Source organism: Mya arenaria, chromosome 4, assembly GCF_026914265.1.
Source record: "Mya arenaria isolate MELC-2E11 chromosome 4, ASM2691426v1".
In the NCBI taxonomy this organism is placed as follows: Eukaryota; Metazoa; Mollusca; class Bivalvia; order Myida; family Myidae; genus Mya; species Mya arenaria.
The window spans coordinates 68,265,546-68,280,801 of NC_069125.1; the positions used below are offsets into that span (position 1 = coordinate 68,265,546).

The 15,256-nt window shown below is 37.7% G+C and overlaps 1 protein-coding gene across 1 annotated transcript in view; it reads right to left on the minus strand.

Annotated features, from left to right (window-relative positions):
• Positions 1–7,332, minus strand: part of LOC128231028 (germ cell nuclear acidic protein-like) — a 29,741-nt gene extending 22,409 nt beyond the window's left edge. The window contains exon 1 of the mRNA XM_052943452.1: positions 7,099–7,332. Coding sequence (XP_052799412.1) covers positions 7,099–7,332 — 234 coding nt within the window. The remainder of the gene's footprint in view (positions 1–7,098) is intronic.
• Between the last annotated feature and the right edge of the window lie 7,924 nt (positions 7,333–15,256).

Below are 15,256 nucleotides of genomic sequence, written 5' to 3' on the forward strand. Positions count from 1 at the left end.
TAACACCATTATTATACCTCCAACGCTGTTTTCTTTCCCTGTCAGTAAACATGTACCATTACTACACTTCTTGCTGTCCATGTTTCCAATTCAAACTTATCCAATCTTAGTAAGCATAACTTAGCTACATATTTAAAAAAGAGAGAGAAAAAACAATCATACAATAGATAATGCTTCATTTCGGATGTTTTAATGAAGGATATTGTTTTACTTTGCTCGAGGAACTCTAAACCTTGGAGCATGCAGATGCAAGGTTAATAAAAAACATAAAATGACATGGCCTTATTTGAGTTGCCATTGCCATAAAACTATTTCTTCCCTTGTTTTTTTCCACACTAGCAGTGTTGTTTAGTCTCATGTAGACATTGCTGTGACTCCTGTCACCATTGTAACCACTCGCATTGTCGCTGTTACCACTTCTGTTAACGCCCCTTCCTGTCCAGTCGACATTAGTTGATTTCTCATCATTGTTTTATGTGCTGTCAGTGTAACTAAATCCTTCACTACCATTTAAAAGGAATAAGGGGCCTTACAGTTTTCCTCAAGAGCCAGGTAAAACAAATATGCAAGAGCAAATACATCTACATGTATACTACAGTATGTACCTTTGTCGTATTTTTGTCTTCCATATGTCGTTGCTTTGGCATATATCATTCATTTTGCAGCATGTTTTGGCCATATTGAGAACATCATTGTAACTAATACACTCATTTGTCATTATGTGCTCAATGACTTCAGCTGGCATGTTCATTATGGGAGGAAAATCCTCATTTTCTTTCTCCATGTTTCTGTCTTGTTATTGTTTTCTCCTGTCAGATTTGAAATTTCGACTGTTTGTAAAATTTGTTATTGTACGGCTGCACTAGACTATTTAAAAATTCCCTGCGTCGGTTACTTCCCTTATGAAAAAGGTTTTCCTGACTGGGAATATGACAATAAGGAAAACTGTTTAAAATCAGTAGGGGTGGGGAGGTAGGCGGCACCCGAAGAAGAAATCTGAATAAAACAGACTGGCAGAATGCATCATTATAGTATAAAAATAGCAAACATTTCCTAAACATCGCGAACCCCCTGTTACTGCATTTATATTCAGATAAACAATCCGTTAATATATTGTTTGGTACTGGGAGAGGCTAAGCACGTGGAAATTTATGCCCCGAAATTGCACCTCTCTAACGCCGAATCATAAGGCCATCCATGTTCTTATACATATATGTAAAGGAGTACCGCAAGGATCCATTTTAGGTCCTGTGCTTTTTAATATATTTATCAACGATATTTTCAACTTTATACATAGAAGCAATCTGTATAATTATGCTGATGATAATACTCTATCATATAGCGACAAAAACATAGACAACGTTGTCCAAACTTTGGAGTCGGATAGTAATATATTAATACAATGGTTCTCAGATAACCATATGAAAGCCATCCCCGAAAAATTTCAAGCTATTGCAATAGGACAGAAAACTAAGGACCAAAATATAACCTTTAACTTGAATGAGACAACTATAAAATGTGAAGACAGTGTCAAACTCTTGGGTGTCACAATAGACTTCAAACTTAAATTTGATGTCCATATTTCAAGCATTTGCAAGAAAGCCTCAAGACAGCTTAATGTTTTAAAGCGAATAGGTCATAACCTTTGTAAACTAGGAAAATTAAACATATATTACTCATTTATCCTATCAAGTTTCAATTTCTGTCCAATTACTTGGCATTTTTGTGGAGAGGTGCACACTAAGAAGCTTGAAAAAGTACAAGAACGAGCCCTCAGATTCATATACAATGATTACACATCTGATTACCCAACACTTTTATCTAAATCAATGTTGCCAACTCTCAAGCTTAGAGGGTTAAGGTCCATTGCTATAGAAACCCATAAAATTATCCACAAGCAGGGTCCAATGTATCTACATGACTTAGTGGTAATAAAAGAACATTCCTTTCCCTTATTTCAATTCAAACAAGTGTTGTTATTATTTCCATACATAGGAACCAGGTTGTCCATTACTTCGGAAACAATAGAACATAAAAGAACATTCCTTAACTTTAGATATAAGATGATGGCTGCTATCCCAACTGTAAGAACTACAACATGTGGGTGCAATTCTTTCCGCCCGGTGCCCCTAAACTCTGGAACTCCCTTCCACAACATTTTAGGGAAGAAACTAATTTTAATCATTTCAAGAGTTTAGTCCGGGCATGGAGCGGAGATAACTGCAAATGCTCATTTTGCATATAAGAATGCTGTCATATAACATGCTGTAAAATGTCTTAATCAAAGATATGTTGGATGGGACCTCGCGAGCTTAGACTGCCTAGGCAGCAGGTCTCTTTCAATGTGTCTTTGATTTAAATCATGTTAATTAATTGTGACTTCTTTTGTTTTATTTCCCATGCTTAATGCATTGTCGTATTACCTTGTGATTCGTATTTTCGATTAACTTATGCTATAAATTATGCTAATCTACCTACATTCTATATATAGTCTAATGTCTTTCAACTGCTAAATATGTTTATGTGATTTTACTATAAGAATTATTTATTTGTTTCAAGTGTACATACTGAATATTATTATTTGTATGAACTGATGTGTGTGATATATTAGTTACATAAATTATGCTATTTATTTATAATGTCGGTCAAAAGCTATTCATAGCTTATGTTAAACTGTTGATGATAGTACCCGACAATAAATAAATATTGACTTGACTTGACTTGACTTGACTTGATGTTCACGATTGGATTTCATTGAACGGTAACCTTGCATGTGTTTGTTTTTGTCCAGCACGTGACATTTGCAATGTGAATGTCAGAGATATACGTATTACTATTGATCCTACTAGTATATGTGCCTCTGAGAGGTTTTCGTACAAGTGTTTAAAGCCAAAGCTTTCATAAAACTTTTTTTTCAAAATATGAACAGCCACTATTTTAATCCTTTTTTATGAATCTTGGCGGGAATATCAATTTACATACAAATATCATGATAGAACCAAAACATCGTATAAAAGGAAGATATGGTTGGCCAAACACTATAATAACAGGATTAGTTCTAAAATTTCTAATACATAAAAGATAACCTACTTATTTGTAAAACATGTAACTATGACCTACATGTATACTTAAAGTATTAACATTTAAATTCGCCCAAGTTTATGGTAGTATTACTATTTCAGTTTTCACAGTTCATGCAAAGATATTGGTCAGGCACACAGAAATATTTTGATATAATTACTTACATAATCTGAATAAATCAATAATATTGTTCGGTTTATCACCATTCCTTAAATAAATTGCTTATTTTTGTGCCCGACAAAAAGGTACTTTTGGCCTCATATCTTTATGCTTTGTCCAAATATCTTAAAACATGTACGCAGGGTGAGAGTGGTAAAGATGTCCGCCTCTACACTAAAAGGTTGTGGGTTCAAACTTACCACTATGAAACGCCAAATGTACATAAACTAAAAAATATTAAATCAATTGGAGGGATATCTAATTCAATTTATGAGGTTGAATGAATTATAAAGCTATTCAAATCAATCGAATCGATATCTAATTCAATCAATGGGCATTGATTTGACAAAACCATATATTAAAATGATTTGGAGAAATTTCCTACTGAATAAGAGAGGTCTCTAATTGAATTGGAGAGCTTTGCAATTCAACTGAAGAGCTCATCAATAATTTGATATGGAGATTTCTTCAAGTGAAGTGTAGAGCTCTCCTAATGACTTGGAGAGGTATGTATAGTTATGCATTGCAACTACAATTATTATGATTTATGTTATTATTGTGTATTTTGGTCGATTTTTTACCTTGTTCACTTAAAAATATGACTGGATTCAAACATCCTCAAATTGATGATGTTATCTATCTAATTGAAACCCTCTTTAATTGAATTTAAGAGGTCTCTTATTATTTAAAGAGTTCTTCATGCATTTAAGTTTATATAAGACACCAATTCTACATAAACTCAAATATTTGAAGAGGTCTAAATAATAAGACCTCTAAAATAATTAGAGACCTCATCAAATGATATGAAGAGCTCTTCAACTTCACTGAATGCCTCCTTAATCGATTTGAAGAGGTATTTAAGAATTTGTTGCAATCATTATATAAATAATACAAGCAACAGCTCAATTACAAATATCATTATCTGAATTATAGAGCTCTTAAACTCAATTGAAGCGATAGCTTATTCAATTCAATACTTTTATTTCTCTCAAATTTTAATTGATTTTAAAAGCTCTACAATTCAATTAAAAGGTCCTTATTAATTGATGCCATCATTAATTCAGTTGGAACCCACTTTAATTGAATTGAAGATGTCTCTAATTATTTAAAATATTCTTCAAATATTTGTGTTTTAATATGGAGTTCATGACCTCTTAAAAGAAAGTCAATGCTGGTTTTACCCAGAAAACGGACATGAGAGCGATTTATATCAGATTTCGGCGAGCTAGGTTAAATTAGAATTTAAGAAAAAAAAAGACATCTGCTATTTAACTATTTATAAGTTAGGTTTGTAGTATGTCTAAGCCGGATAGTGAATAAATGCAAACTTATTCATTACATGAAGTACTCCATGAAGAAGAGTTAAAGGCGCACGGTATTAGAAATTATGGGGTTAGTAGGTGACCCGATATGGGATATCGCCCCGTAAATGTATATCACATATCGGGTCACCTTCTAACCCCGTAACGTATATATCGCGTCGACAACCTGTTTACATGTTTAAATGTTTCGTTTATTCATCGGAATCGGAAAATATACACCTTTATGGTACGATATAAATCTTGTGACCCAATATGGAAAAATATGGGGTCACCGCGTGACCATTCCTGGACAAATGACGTTGCGTTATTAATGTTGAGGCGTGATCCAAAAAGTGTTGTTTGTTTTGTTTTGTTTTGTTTTAATGCATTGTCATGTTGAATTCATTTGACTTAAGTCTTTAATCATCAAAAAATAAAGCAAATGCTTTAGGTACATATACTGTAATATAAGCCTGTTTAAAAAAAATGATAGCTACGTGGTAAAAACCATAGTAAACACACACACACACACACACACACACCAAAATATCGCTAATTTGTTTTATCTGTACCTAAATCATATGCATTTTGTATCAATAAAGTCAAATAAGTTAAATAATAATAATAAATAATTTATTTAAATAAAAAAAACATGATGTGTTTGCATCAACCTCTATATGTTGTGCGCCTTTCAACACACTCGTTATGTTTTGGCACCATTTTTTGTTTCCACGGTGAAAAGACATATTACATATTAAAACTATTTTATTCTTTGATACTGAAATAGCAGAAAAAAATACACTATGCGTATAAAATATTCTGGTTTAAGTGTGTGTGTTGGGGGGGGGGGGGCGAACGCACGCCGGAACCAAGGAAAACTTAGAAATATGACAACAAAGCCATACGCCCACAAGGATTCACACACTAACATGAGGATAACTTAACCCTTTAAGCCTTTTGTTGAAAAGCGTTACTAACGCTATTCAAAATCGTGGACTTCAAATTCATTTGAGAATACATCAATATCAACATTTGTCAAGGGTTCCAGCCGTCAGTATCTTAGTTTTAACACTCCAAATGATTTGCCACACTTTATTTCGTAATTTAAAAAAAGTGCATTTTACCAAAAAAAACATGAGCGAATCCCTTTAAAAGAACAGAGTAAATGGAACGGCTTCAGTTGAAAAGTGTTCCCGTGTATCAGTATAACTGATTTTAGTGCTATCTCCTTCAATCATTCATCCGTGGTTTCATGTTTGTGTTAATCTATATTTGGCAAAAAGGAAACGTCTACATCCTTCCCATTGGACATTATGACAAAGCACGTTCAAATCTCATAATTAATTACACATTCTTGGTTATATTTAACTCTTGAGAACTTAACTTTTAAATGCATTATTTATATGAATATTAAAAGCATAGACAGGTATTACGAAAAAAAAAACGTTATGGAGTGACCGAACTCATGGAAAGTGACAAAACACGATCAAATCCACGATTTTTATGGAAAACAACAACAGGAGATTGAAAAAACTTGGGTCCATAAGATTTGCTATACGTTCGGTTCCAGGAATATTGCATGGGCTGGAATTAATAGCACGAACGAAAAAATGCCTGGGCGCGTTTTAGATTCCTCTTATAACACTCTCTCATCGCAGAAGTTTTTCACAAGTGCAGCACCCAGCACAGCGCCAGACACATATACCTTAAATTGTTCTGGAACATATTTTTCTATTGGTAGATACGGGGGTTTGCTGAATATATCATCGGTTACGTCTAAAACGGGCTCATAGTGGTCATTATGGTGAAGCAAGTTAACGTTGCATTTGGCCGTTGAATTCATTGGCGAATTTTTTGTCCAGCACATTTGTCCTCCGTATTTTCAGTATACAAACACGTTCGTGTTCAAAATTGTGGCAAAAGCCAAAATTTCTACTATATCCGTCCCCTACTGCCACATTTCCACATTTCCGTTTTATTTAAATACGAAGATAAAGTTTCATCTGTATTTCCTTCAAAGAGTGCCGAATTAGTTAAGATGTAATTTACAACGCTATAATGTCTTACTTCGGTGTGGTAGCTTTGCACTCCCGATAGCAAATAGCTAAATGTTCTAAAAAAGCAATTGCCATCTCCTCTCATTTGTGCCGTATTGGCAGATATAATAACTGGTCTGTTCTGAACCTGTCTGTGATAGTTCCTTACTTTAATATCCAATATCTGGCATTTTTTATATTGGCAAGTATGACCAACCGGGCCAAATGATATGATGCTACTCGTCTCTACGTGACTTATTACAATAGCTTCGTCTTCATCAATACATACTTTTTTTAAGGGAATTCCCTTTTCTTGATCTTATCTTTTGTATTGTTTGCTTGCGGTGTCTGGTATCTTGTCACGCTGACTGGCGGTGTCTGGTGTCTTGTAACGCTGACTAGCGGTGTTTGATGTCTTGTCACGCTGATTGGCGGTGTCTGTTGTCTTGTCACGCTGACTGGCGGTGTCTGGTGTCGTGTTACGCTGACTGGCGGTGTCTGGTGTCTTGTTACGCGCTTACTGGCGGTATTTGGTGTCTTGTCACACTGACTGGCGGTGTCTGGTATCTTGTCACGCTGAATTGCGGTGTCTGGTGTCTTGTCACGCTGACTGGCGGTGTCTGGTATCTTGTCAGGCTGACTGCCAGTGTCTGGTATCTTGCCACGCTGAATTGCGGTGTCTGGTGTCTTGTCAGGCTGACTGGCGGTGTTTGGTCTGGTGTCTTTTCATGCTGACTGGCGGTGTCTTTTGTCATGTCACGCTAAATGGTGGTGTCTGGTGTCTTGTCACGCTGGATGGTGGTGTTTGGTGTCTTGTCACGCTGACTGGCGGTGTCTGGTGTCTTGTCACGCTGAATGGTGGTGTCTGGTATCTTTCACGCTGAATGGCGGTGTCTGGTGTCTTGTCATGCTGTCTTGCGGTGTTTGGTGTCTTGTCACGCTGACTGGCGGTGTCTGCTGTTTTGTCAGGCTTACTGGTGGTGTCTGGTGTCTTGTCACGATGAATGGTGGTGTCTGGTGTCTTGTCACGCTGACTGGCGGTGTCTGTTGTCTTGTCACGCTGAATGGTGGTGTCTGGTGTCTTGTCACGCTGACTGGCGGTGTCTATTGTCTTGTCACGCTGACTGGCGGGGTCTGTTGTCTTGTCACGCTGACTGGCGCTGTCCTGTCTCTTGTCACGCTGACTGGCGGTGTTTGGTGTCTTGTCACGCTGACTGGTGGTGTTTGGTGTCTTGTCACGCTGACTGGCGGTGTCTGATGTCTTGCCACGCCGACTGGTGGTGTTTGGTGTCTTCTCACGCTGACTGACTGGCGGTGTCTGTTGTCTTGTCATGCTGACTGGCGGTGTCTGTTGTCTTGTCACGCTGAATGGTGGTGTCTGGTGTCTTGTCACGCTGACTGGCGGTGTCTGGTGTCTTGTCATGCTGTCTTGAGGTGTCTGGTGTCTTGTCACGCTGACTGTCGGTGCCTGGTGTCTATATATTTACATTAGTTACAGGACAATAATATCATATCAACAGTATGCATTTTGTTAATATATAAAAGATCTATTGGTTTATGGCGATATACTATGTACAAGTCTGAATCAAATCTGTCTGTCTACATCAAAGGTTGTGATACTATATAAATAAATGTAATTATAAAATATCTCCCTTAATGTCGGCCGTATTGCGCGATTCTAAATCAATGATATATCAATATAATGTGCATGTCACCACTTGTCAAAATAGTGTTTTTACGCACACCAATGCATATAACTGTCACACGGGACCCCTCCCGGAAGACGGTTAATTTTGTTAGGGTGCGGCGGGGGATCAAACCTGCGATCCCTTGATTTGTAGTCCATCGTAATAAACTAATAAAGACTACGGTACCGCCACTTCATGAAAAGGATATTACACCATAGATTACATATATACATAACCATGCTACTTTCACATAAATTCGACCTCGATACCCACTTCAAAAGATGTACGTGAAGTTAGCGGCCTAGCGGCCTAGCGGCCTAGCGGCGTGAAGTTAGCGGCCTAGCGGCCTAGCGGCCTAGCGGCGTGAAGTTAGCGGCCTGGCGGCCTAGCGGCCTAGCGGCGTGAAGTTGGCGGCCTAGCGGCCTAGCGGCCTGGCGGCCTAATTATTTTTTCTATGTCCAAGCAATTGTTAATGCGTTTTTTTTAAAACAATGATAAATCAAGGTTTTTTTTCATATAGTTACATAGCGGCCTTAAATTGTTATCTATTCAGAATATTTTTCTTTACCTTTTATTCTAAAACAATTTAAAATTAACTGTTTTATGCACAAATTATCACTCTGAAGCGTTTTTCAACTTTTTTTCAAAAAAGTCGATATAGCACTTCAGCGGCCTAGCGGCCTAGCGGCCTAGCGGCCTAGCGGCGTGAAGTTGGCGGCCTGGCGGCCTAGCGGCCTAGCGGCCTAAAATGGTATCCTATTTCAAACCATGTATACATGCATTTTCTTCTAAAACAATGACATATTAACTGTTTTATGCACAAATTAACACTTTGAAGCTATTAGCGATTATCAACAGGTTTTTTTCAAAAGTGTCGATTGAGCAGTCAGCTATTTCAAAGCATTAAACATGCCTGTTCTTCTAAAACAATGATATATTTACTGTTTTTTATGCACAAATTATCACTCTGAAGCGTTTTTCAATTCTTTTCCAAAAAAGTCGATCGAGCACTTCAGCGGCCTAGCGGCCTAGCGGCCTAGCGGCCTAGCGGCGTGAAGTTAGCGGCCTGGCGGCCTAGCGGCCTAGCGGCCTAAAATGGTTTCCTATTTCAAAGCATGTTACATGCATTTTCTTCTAAAACAATGACATATTAACTGTTTGAATGCACAAATTAACACTTTGAAGCTATTAGCGATAATCAACATATTTTTTTTTTTCAAAAAGTCGATTGAGCAGTCAGCTATTTCAAAGCATTAAACATGGCTGATCTTCTAAAACAATAATGTATTTACTGTTTTTATGCACAAATTATCACTCTAAAGCGTTTTTTTATTTTTATTTTCAAAAAAGTTGATCGAGCACTTCGGCGGCCTAGCGGCCTAGCGGCGTGAAGTTAGCGGCCTGGCGGCCTAGCGGCCTAGCGGCCTAAAATTGTTTCCTATTTCAAACCATGTATACATGCATTTTCTTTTAAAACAATGATATATTAACTGTTTTTATGTACAAATTAACACTTTGAAGCTATTAGCAATTATCAACAGGGTTTTTTTTCAAAAGTGTCGATAAAGCAGTCAGCTATTTCAAAGCATTAAACATGCCTGTTCTTCTAAAACAATGATGTATTTACTGTTTTTAGGCACATAATATCACTCTGAAGCGTTTTTCAAAAAAATTTCAAAAATCGATCGAGCACTTCAGCGGCCTAGCGGCCTAGCGGCGTGAAGTTAGCGGCCTAGCGGCCTAGCGGCCTAGCGGCCTAAAATGGTATCCTATTTCAAAGCATGTATACATGCATTGTTTTCTAAAACAATGATATATTATCTGTTTTAAGCAAACACTATCACTCTGAGGCGATTATCAACCTTTTTTTCAAAAAGTCGAACAAGCAGTCAGCTTTTCAAAGCATGTGAACATGCCTATCCTTTTCAAAAATATGTTGATAATCGCCTCAGAGTGATAGTCTGTGCATAAAAACAGTTAACATATCATTTGTTAAGAAGAAAATGCATGTATACATGCTTTGAAATAGGAGAGCATTTTAGGCCGCCAGGCCGCTAGGCCGCTAGGCCGCTAGCTTCACGCCGCTAGGCCGCTGGGCCGCTAGGCCGCTGAAGTGCTCGATCAAATTTTTTTGAAAAAAAACAAAACAAAAAACAAAACGCTTTAGAGTGATAATTTGTGCATAAAAACAGCAAATACATCATTGTTTTAGAAGATCAGCCATGTTTAATGCTTTGAAATAGATGACTGCTCAATCGACTTTTTTGAAAGAAAAAAAATATGTTGATTATCGCTAATAGCTTCAAAGTGTTAATTTGTGCATTCAAACAGTTAATATGTCATTGTTTAAGAAGAAAATGCATGTAAACATGCTTTGAAATAGGAAACCATTTTAGGCCGCTAGGCCGCTAGGCCGCCAGGCCGCTAACTTCACGCCGCTAGGCCGCTAGGCCGCTGAAGTGCTCGATCGACTTTTTTGGAAAAGAATTGAAAAACGCTCAGGTGATAATTTGTGCATAAAAACAGTAAATACATCATTGTTTTAGAAGAATAGGCATGTTTAATGCTTTGAAATAGCTGACTGCTTTATCGACACTTTTGAAAAAAAAACTGTTGATAATCGCTAATAGCTTCAAAGTGTTAATTTGTGCATAAAAACAGTTAATATGTCATTGTTTTAGAAGAAAATGCATGTATACATGGTTTGAAATGAAAAAAAATTAGGCCGCTAGGCCGCTAGGCCGCCAGGCCGCTAACTTCACGCCGCTAGGCCGCTAGGCCGCTGAAGTGCTCGATCAACTTTTAAAAAAATAAAATAAAAAACGCTTTAGAGTGATAATTTGTGCATAAAAACAGTAAATATATCATTGTTTTAGAAGATCAGGCATGTTTAATGATTTGAAATAGCTGACTGCTTAATTGACGCTTTAAAAAAAAAATGTTGATAATCGCTAATAGCTTCAAAGTGTTAATTTGTGCATAAAAATAGCTAAGATGTCATTGTTTTAGAAGAAAATGCATGTATTCATGGTTTGAAATAGGATACCATTTTAGGCCGCTAGGCCGCTAGGCCGCCAGGCCGCTAACTTCACGCCGCTAGGCCGCTGAAGTGCTCGATCGACTTTTTTGAAAAAAAGTTGAAAAACGCTTCAGAGTGATATTATGTGCATAAAACAGTTAATTTAAAATTGTTTTAGAATAAAAGATAAAGAAAGATATTCTGAATAGATAACAATTTAAGGCCGCTATGTAACTATATGAATAAAAAACCTTGATTTATCATTGTTTTTTAAAAAAAAACGCATTAACAATTGCTTGGACATAGAAAAAATAATTAGGCCGCTAGGCCGCTAGGCCGCTAGGCCGCCAACTTCACGCCGCTAGGCCGCTAGGCCGCCAGGCCGCTAACTTCACGCCGCTAGGCCGCTAGGCCGCTTGGCCGCTAACTTCACGCCGTTAGGCCGCTAGGCCGCTAGGCCGCTAACTTCACGTACATCTTCAAAAGTGTGACGGGGTTTTTTTATATAAAAGTAATTGTAGAAATAAAGTAAAAGTGACTCAGCATAAATACTCTGCACGCTATTACAAAGCATACCATTTTGGGTCTCTGTAAGTGGTCCGATCAAATCCATTCCTATTTTGGAGAAAGCGTCCGACTGCGCTGGTATTGAATGTAGAGGTTTGAACCCTTTCTCTGACACGAATCGCAGCTGAACCTTTTTGAATAGGCCTTTATGGTAGTAGCGCTGTAGCTGTACAGATTAAATGTACTTTATCTCATTAAATGGTACGACATGGTCCAAAATATTGTATATATTGTATATTGATATAAAACAAAATTAGTTAGGAGAAGCAGAAGATCATGTGACGTTTATCTTATTACAGATGTGTTACAAACTCTTCAATTACATTCAAAATGACCTCATCCATACGCTAATTGAGACTTCATGGCCAGGGGGATCCAACCCACCCTCAAACATGGACAACCAAAAAAACTTAAAAACTAACTCAATTATACAAGTAGGTTTCTAACGTATATGTTGCCAATAGGTCAGGGTGGGATGGACTCCGCGAATGTATGAAAAGCAAGTTCTTGGTACTGATAAAACTCATCATACAAGGCATGCTGCATAATTGAGCAGATTCTCGTGTACCAATTGTACTAACCATACGCCTATGGGGAAGAGGAGAGCTAAAAACCTCGCACCATAGCGCTATGCTGTTTGTTTTACTGATCACCATTCCATAATGGTTTCAGTGCATGTATGCAAAGTCCCTTTACCCGGTCACGACAACGTCACAGGTTTAAAATCCAAAACAGTAACTGTCACATTAACAAAAGCCCCCAAAGCAGGTTAGTGTTGAAAGTAAAGGTTGTATGTACATGAAATAAGAAGTTGAGTAAAGGCAATATCTCGATGAGGTGAGCATTTGACCGATGTTCCACGAAAGTCCAAGTTCAAGGCTTGAACCATTGAACTCAACTGTGAAACTCTGTGAAACTGTGACCTTTATCTTGAATGGCGTGCCTGGAAAATTGGTTCTGCACATCGTCGCGACGAGGTAAAATTATGACCAAAGTTTAATGAATATCCTACATAGGCTTTATTATACATTGAGTTTAAAATAAGTTCAAGGCTCCAACCTTTGACCTTCAACTAGCGTGCCTGGTAGGTGTGTTGTGCACGTTTTCACATTAAGTGTACATTTGACCAAAGTTTGATGAAAATCCTTCAAGGCATCTAGAAGATATGGAGCGGACACAAACGTTCAAGGCTCAAACATTTGACCTTCAACTGTGACATTGACCTTGAACCAGCGTGTCTGAAAGGATAGTTCTGCACATTGTCTCGATGAGGCGTACATTTGACCAAAGTTTTATGAAAACCAAGGCATTTAGGATATATGGAGCGGACACGAGTGGGGACGGACGGACGGTTCGTAAACTATATGCAATCGACGTCCCTTCGGAGACATAATTAGGTCGATGTCAAATTTGGTCGATGTCAAATGTTGGAGGATGAGAAATGGTCACAGGTAAAAAATGCACGAGCATTGACGCAGTGAAGCAAGGGACGTTGGTGCTAGACATTTGGTCCTATTTGGTCAACCTCGTATGGACGAACGGACAGGAAGATCATTATATGCCCACCATTAGTAAGATGCCCGAATTCTGCCAGGTCTTACCGACGACACTCTAGAGCGACAAACAAGCCCGTCGCAACGACAAATGAGAAAGAGCGACAACGCCATTACAAGATGAGTATATGAAAATCATATTTACTTGCACTTACGTTTTGTTTATACCCAAGTGTCCACCATGGGGTTGGCCGTGCACGCTATTCAATACACCATCCAGCTCCAAGTCTCCCAACACTCTTTTGCCGTAAATTATAGTTTTGTTTACAAACGCCACACCCCTTTCTTGGAAAACTATTCTGTATATATATATATATGGTCAATGTTTTATCCTGATGCTTTTGACATAGAAATTATGAAAATAAAAAAGGCAAAGGCAAATAATCGGGCGGGGTTTCGAAGTCACGATCTACCCACCTTACGACTATTAGTCCAAAAACATTATCTAACGCGTTAACCACTCCACGGTAACATAAAACGTAAGTATGACTCGTTATTTTATCTAATATCACAATTATGAGGGCTTATTTGAGAAATCGGGGAATGCAGTGCCATAAAATATGTTTAATCTTCACACGTATTGCGATTATTTTGTAAACATATTGTTTATGGAGTTATAAAACCGATTCTCCCATCAAACACATGCATGTTTACAAACGAAAGTAAAACATTTTCACCAATTTTCAGCTGAATTTCAATCAAGAAGCTTACATTTAAGATAAAACTATATCATCGAGTGCTTATATTTTGTCGGGAATAAAAATGACCGCCTGTTTACCGGAATAAGTATGTTCATTCTCTTTTTTCTGGGTTGAGCTGTAGCCAAACGCCAGGGAGCTGGAGCCAAAGCATAGTTCGAAGAAGTCCAAATGTCAGTTTTCAAAATTTAACATATATCTAATGCGACGCATCAGTTTATTTTGGAATACTAAACAAAAATATTAAAAAGTGCAATTTGGCAATCTGTGAACGAATGCATTTATGTCGTTAATGAGGAGTGAGTGCTGACATATTAAAAATGAACGTTTCATGACTCTAGATCTTATATTTTTGTAGTTTTAAAGGACACAGATTTGATAATTAAGGTGGGATGGTTGGATGCACTGACGCATGGTCTTGAGGGCAAATCTATATGCCCCTCTTAAGCGAAAAACATTGTATTACTCCTCTCTAATGCACGGAAACGTACAGAAACGGCAGCATGTGCTGTAAAAGACGGAGTGGCTAGGGGTCGGACCCCCTGATATTTGAAAAGCCTGTCTTAAAATATGTTCATGCCACCACACGCTCAAATTTAAATCGGACCACTTTCGATATAGAAGGTTCCCTGATTGGACACATTAGAGACCCAACATCCGCGGTAAAACACTATATTGTTTTCTCGTTCATAAATAACTGAGAAAGGAACAATTTTGGTTGTCAATATTTCAGGATGAGTTTGACCCCAGGCATTGTAGTTTGGATCCGCGCATGCTTAACGTTGTATAATGCTGTTGTTGTCATTGCTTTTATTTAATTGCTTGAAATTAAGAACGCCTGTATGCGTACATATACTTTTTCCACCTGTTAAAAAATTACCCCATTTGTGATCAAAATTTAACGACTGATCACTTTTCAACGATTTTTGGATCAAAACTTAATGTTGAATTGTTGGCAGGGTCAATTCTCAACGTTAAAAAATGACCCCGAGTCAATTCTCAACGTTGAAAAATGATCCATTGGGTCTCTTTTCAACGGGGTCAAACCAGTTTTTGGGTTTTATATAACATGAACTAAATATACTCGCGAGGACAATTTTTACCCATCTCAAATATGGAGCAAAATATTTTTACTTAAACGTTCCGACAATGAC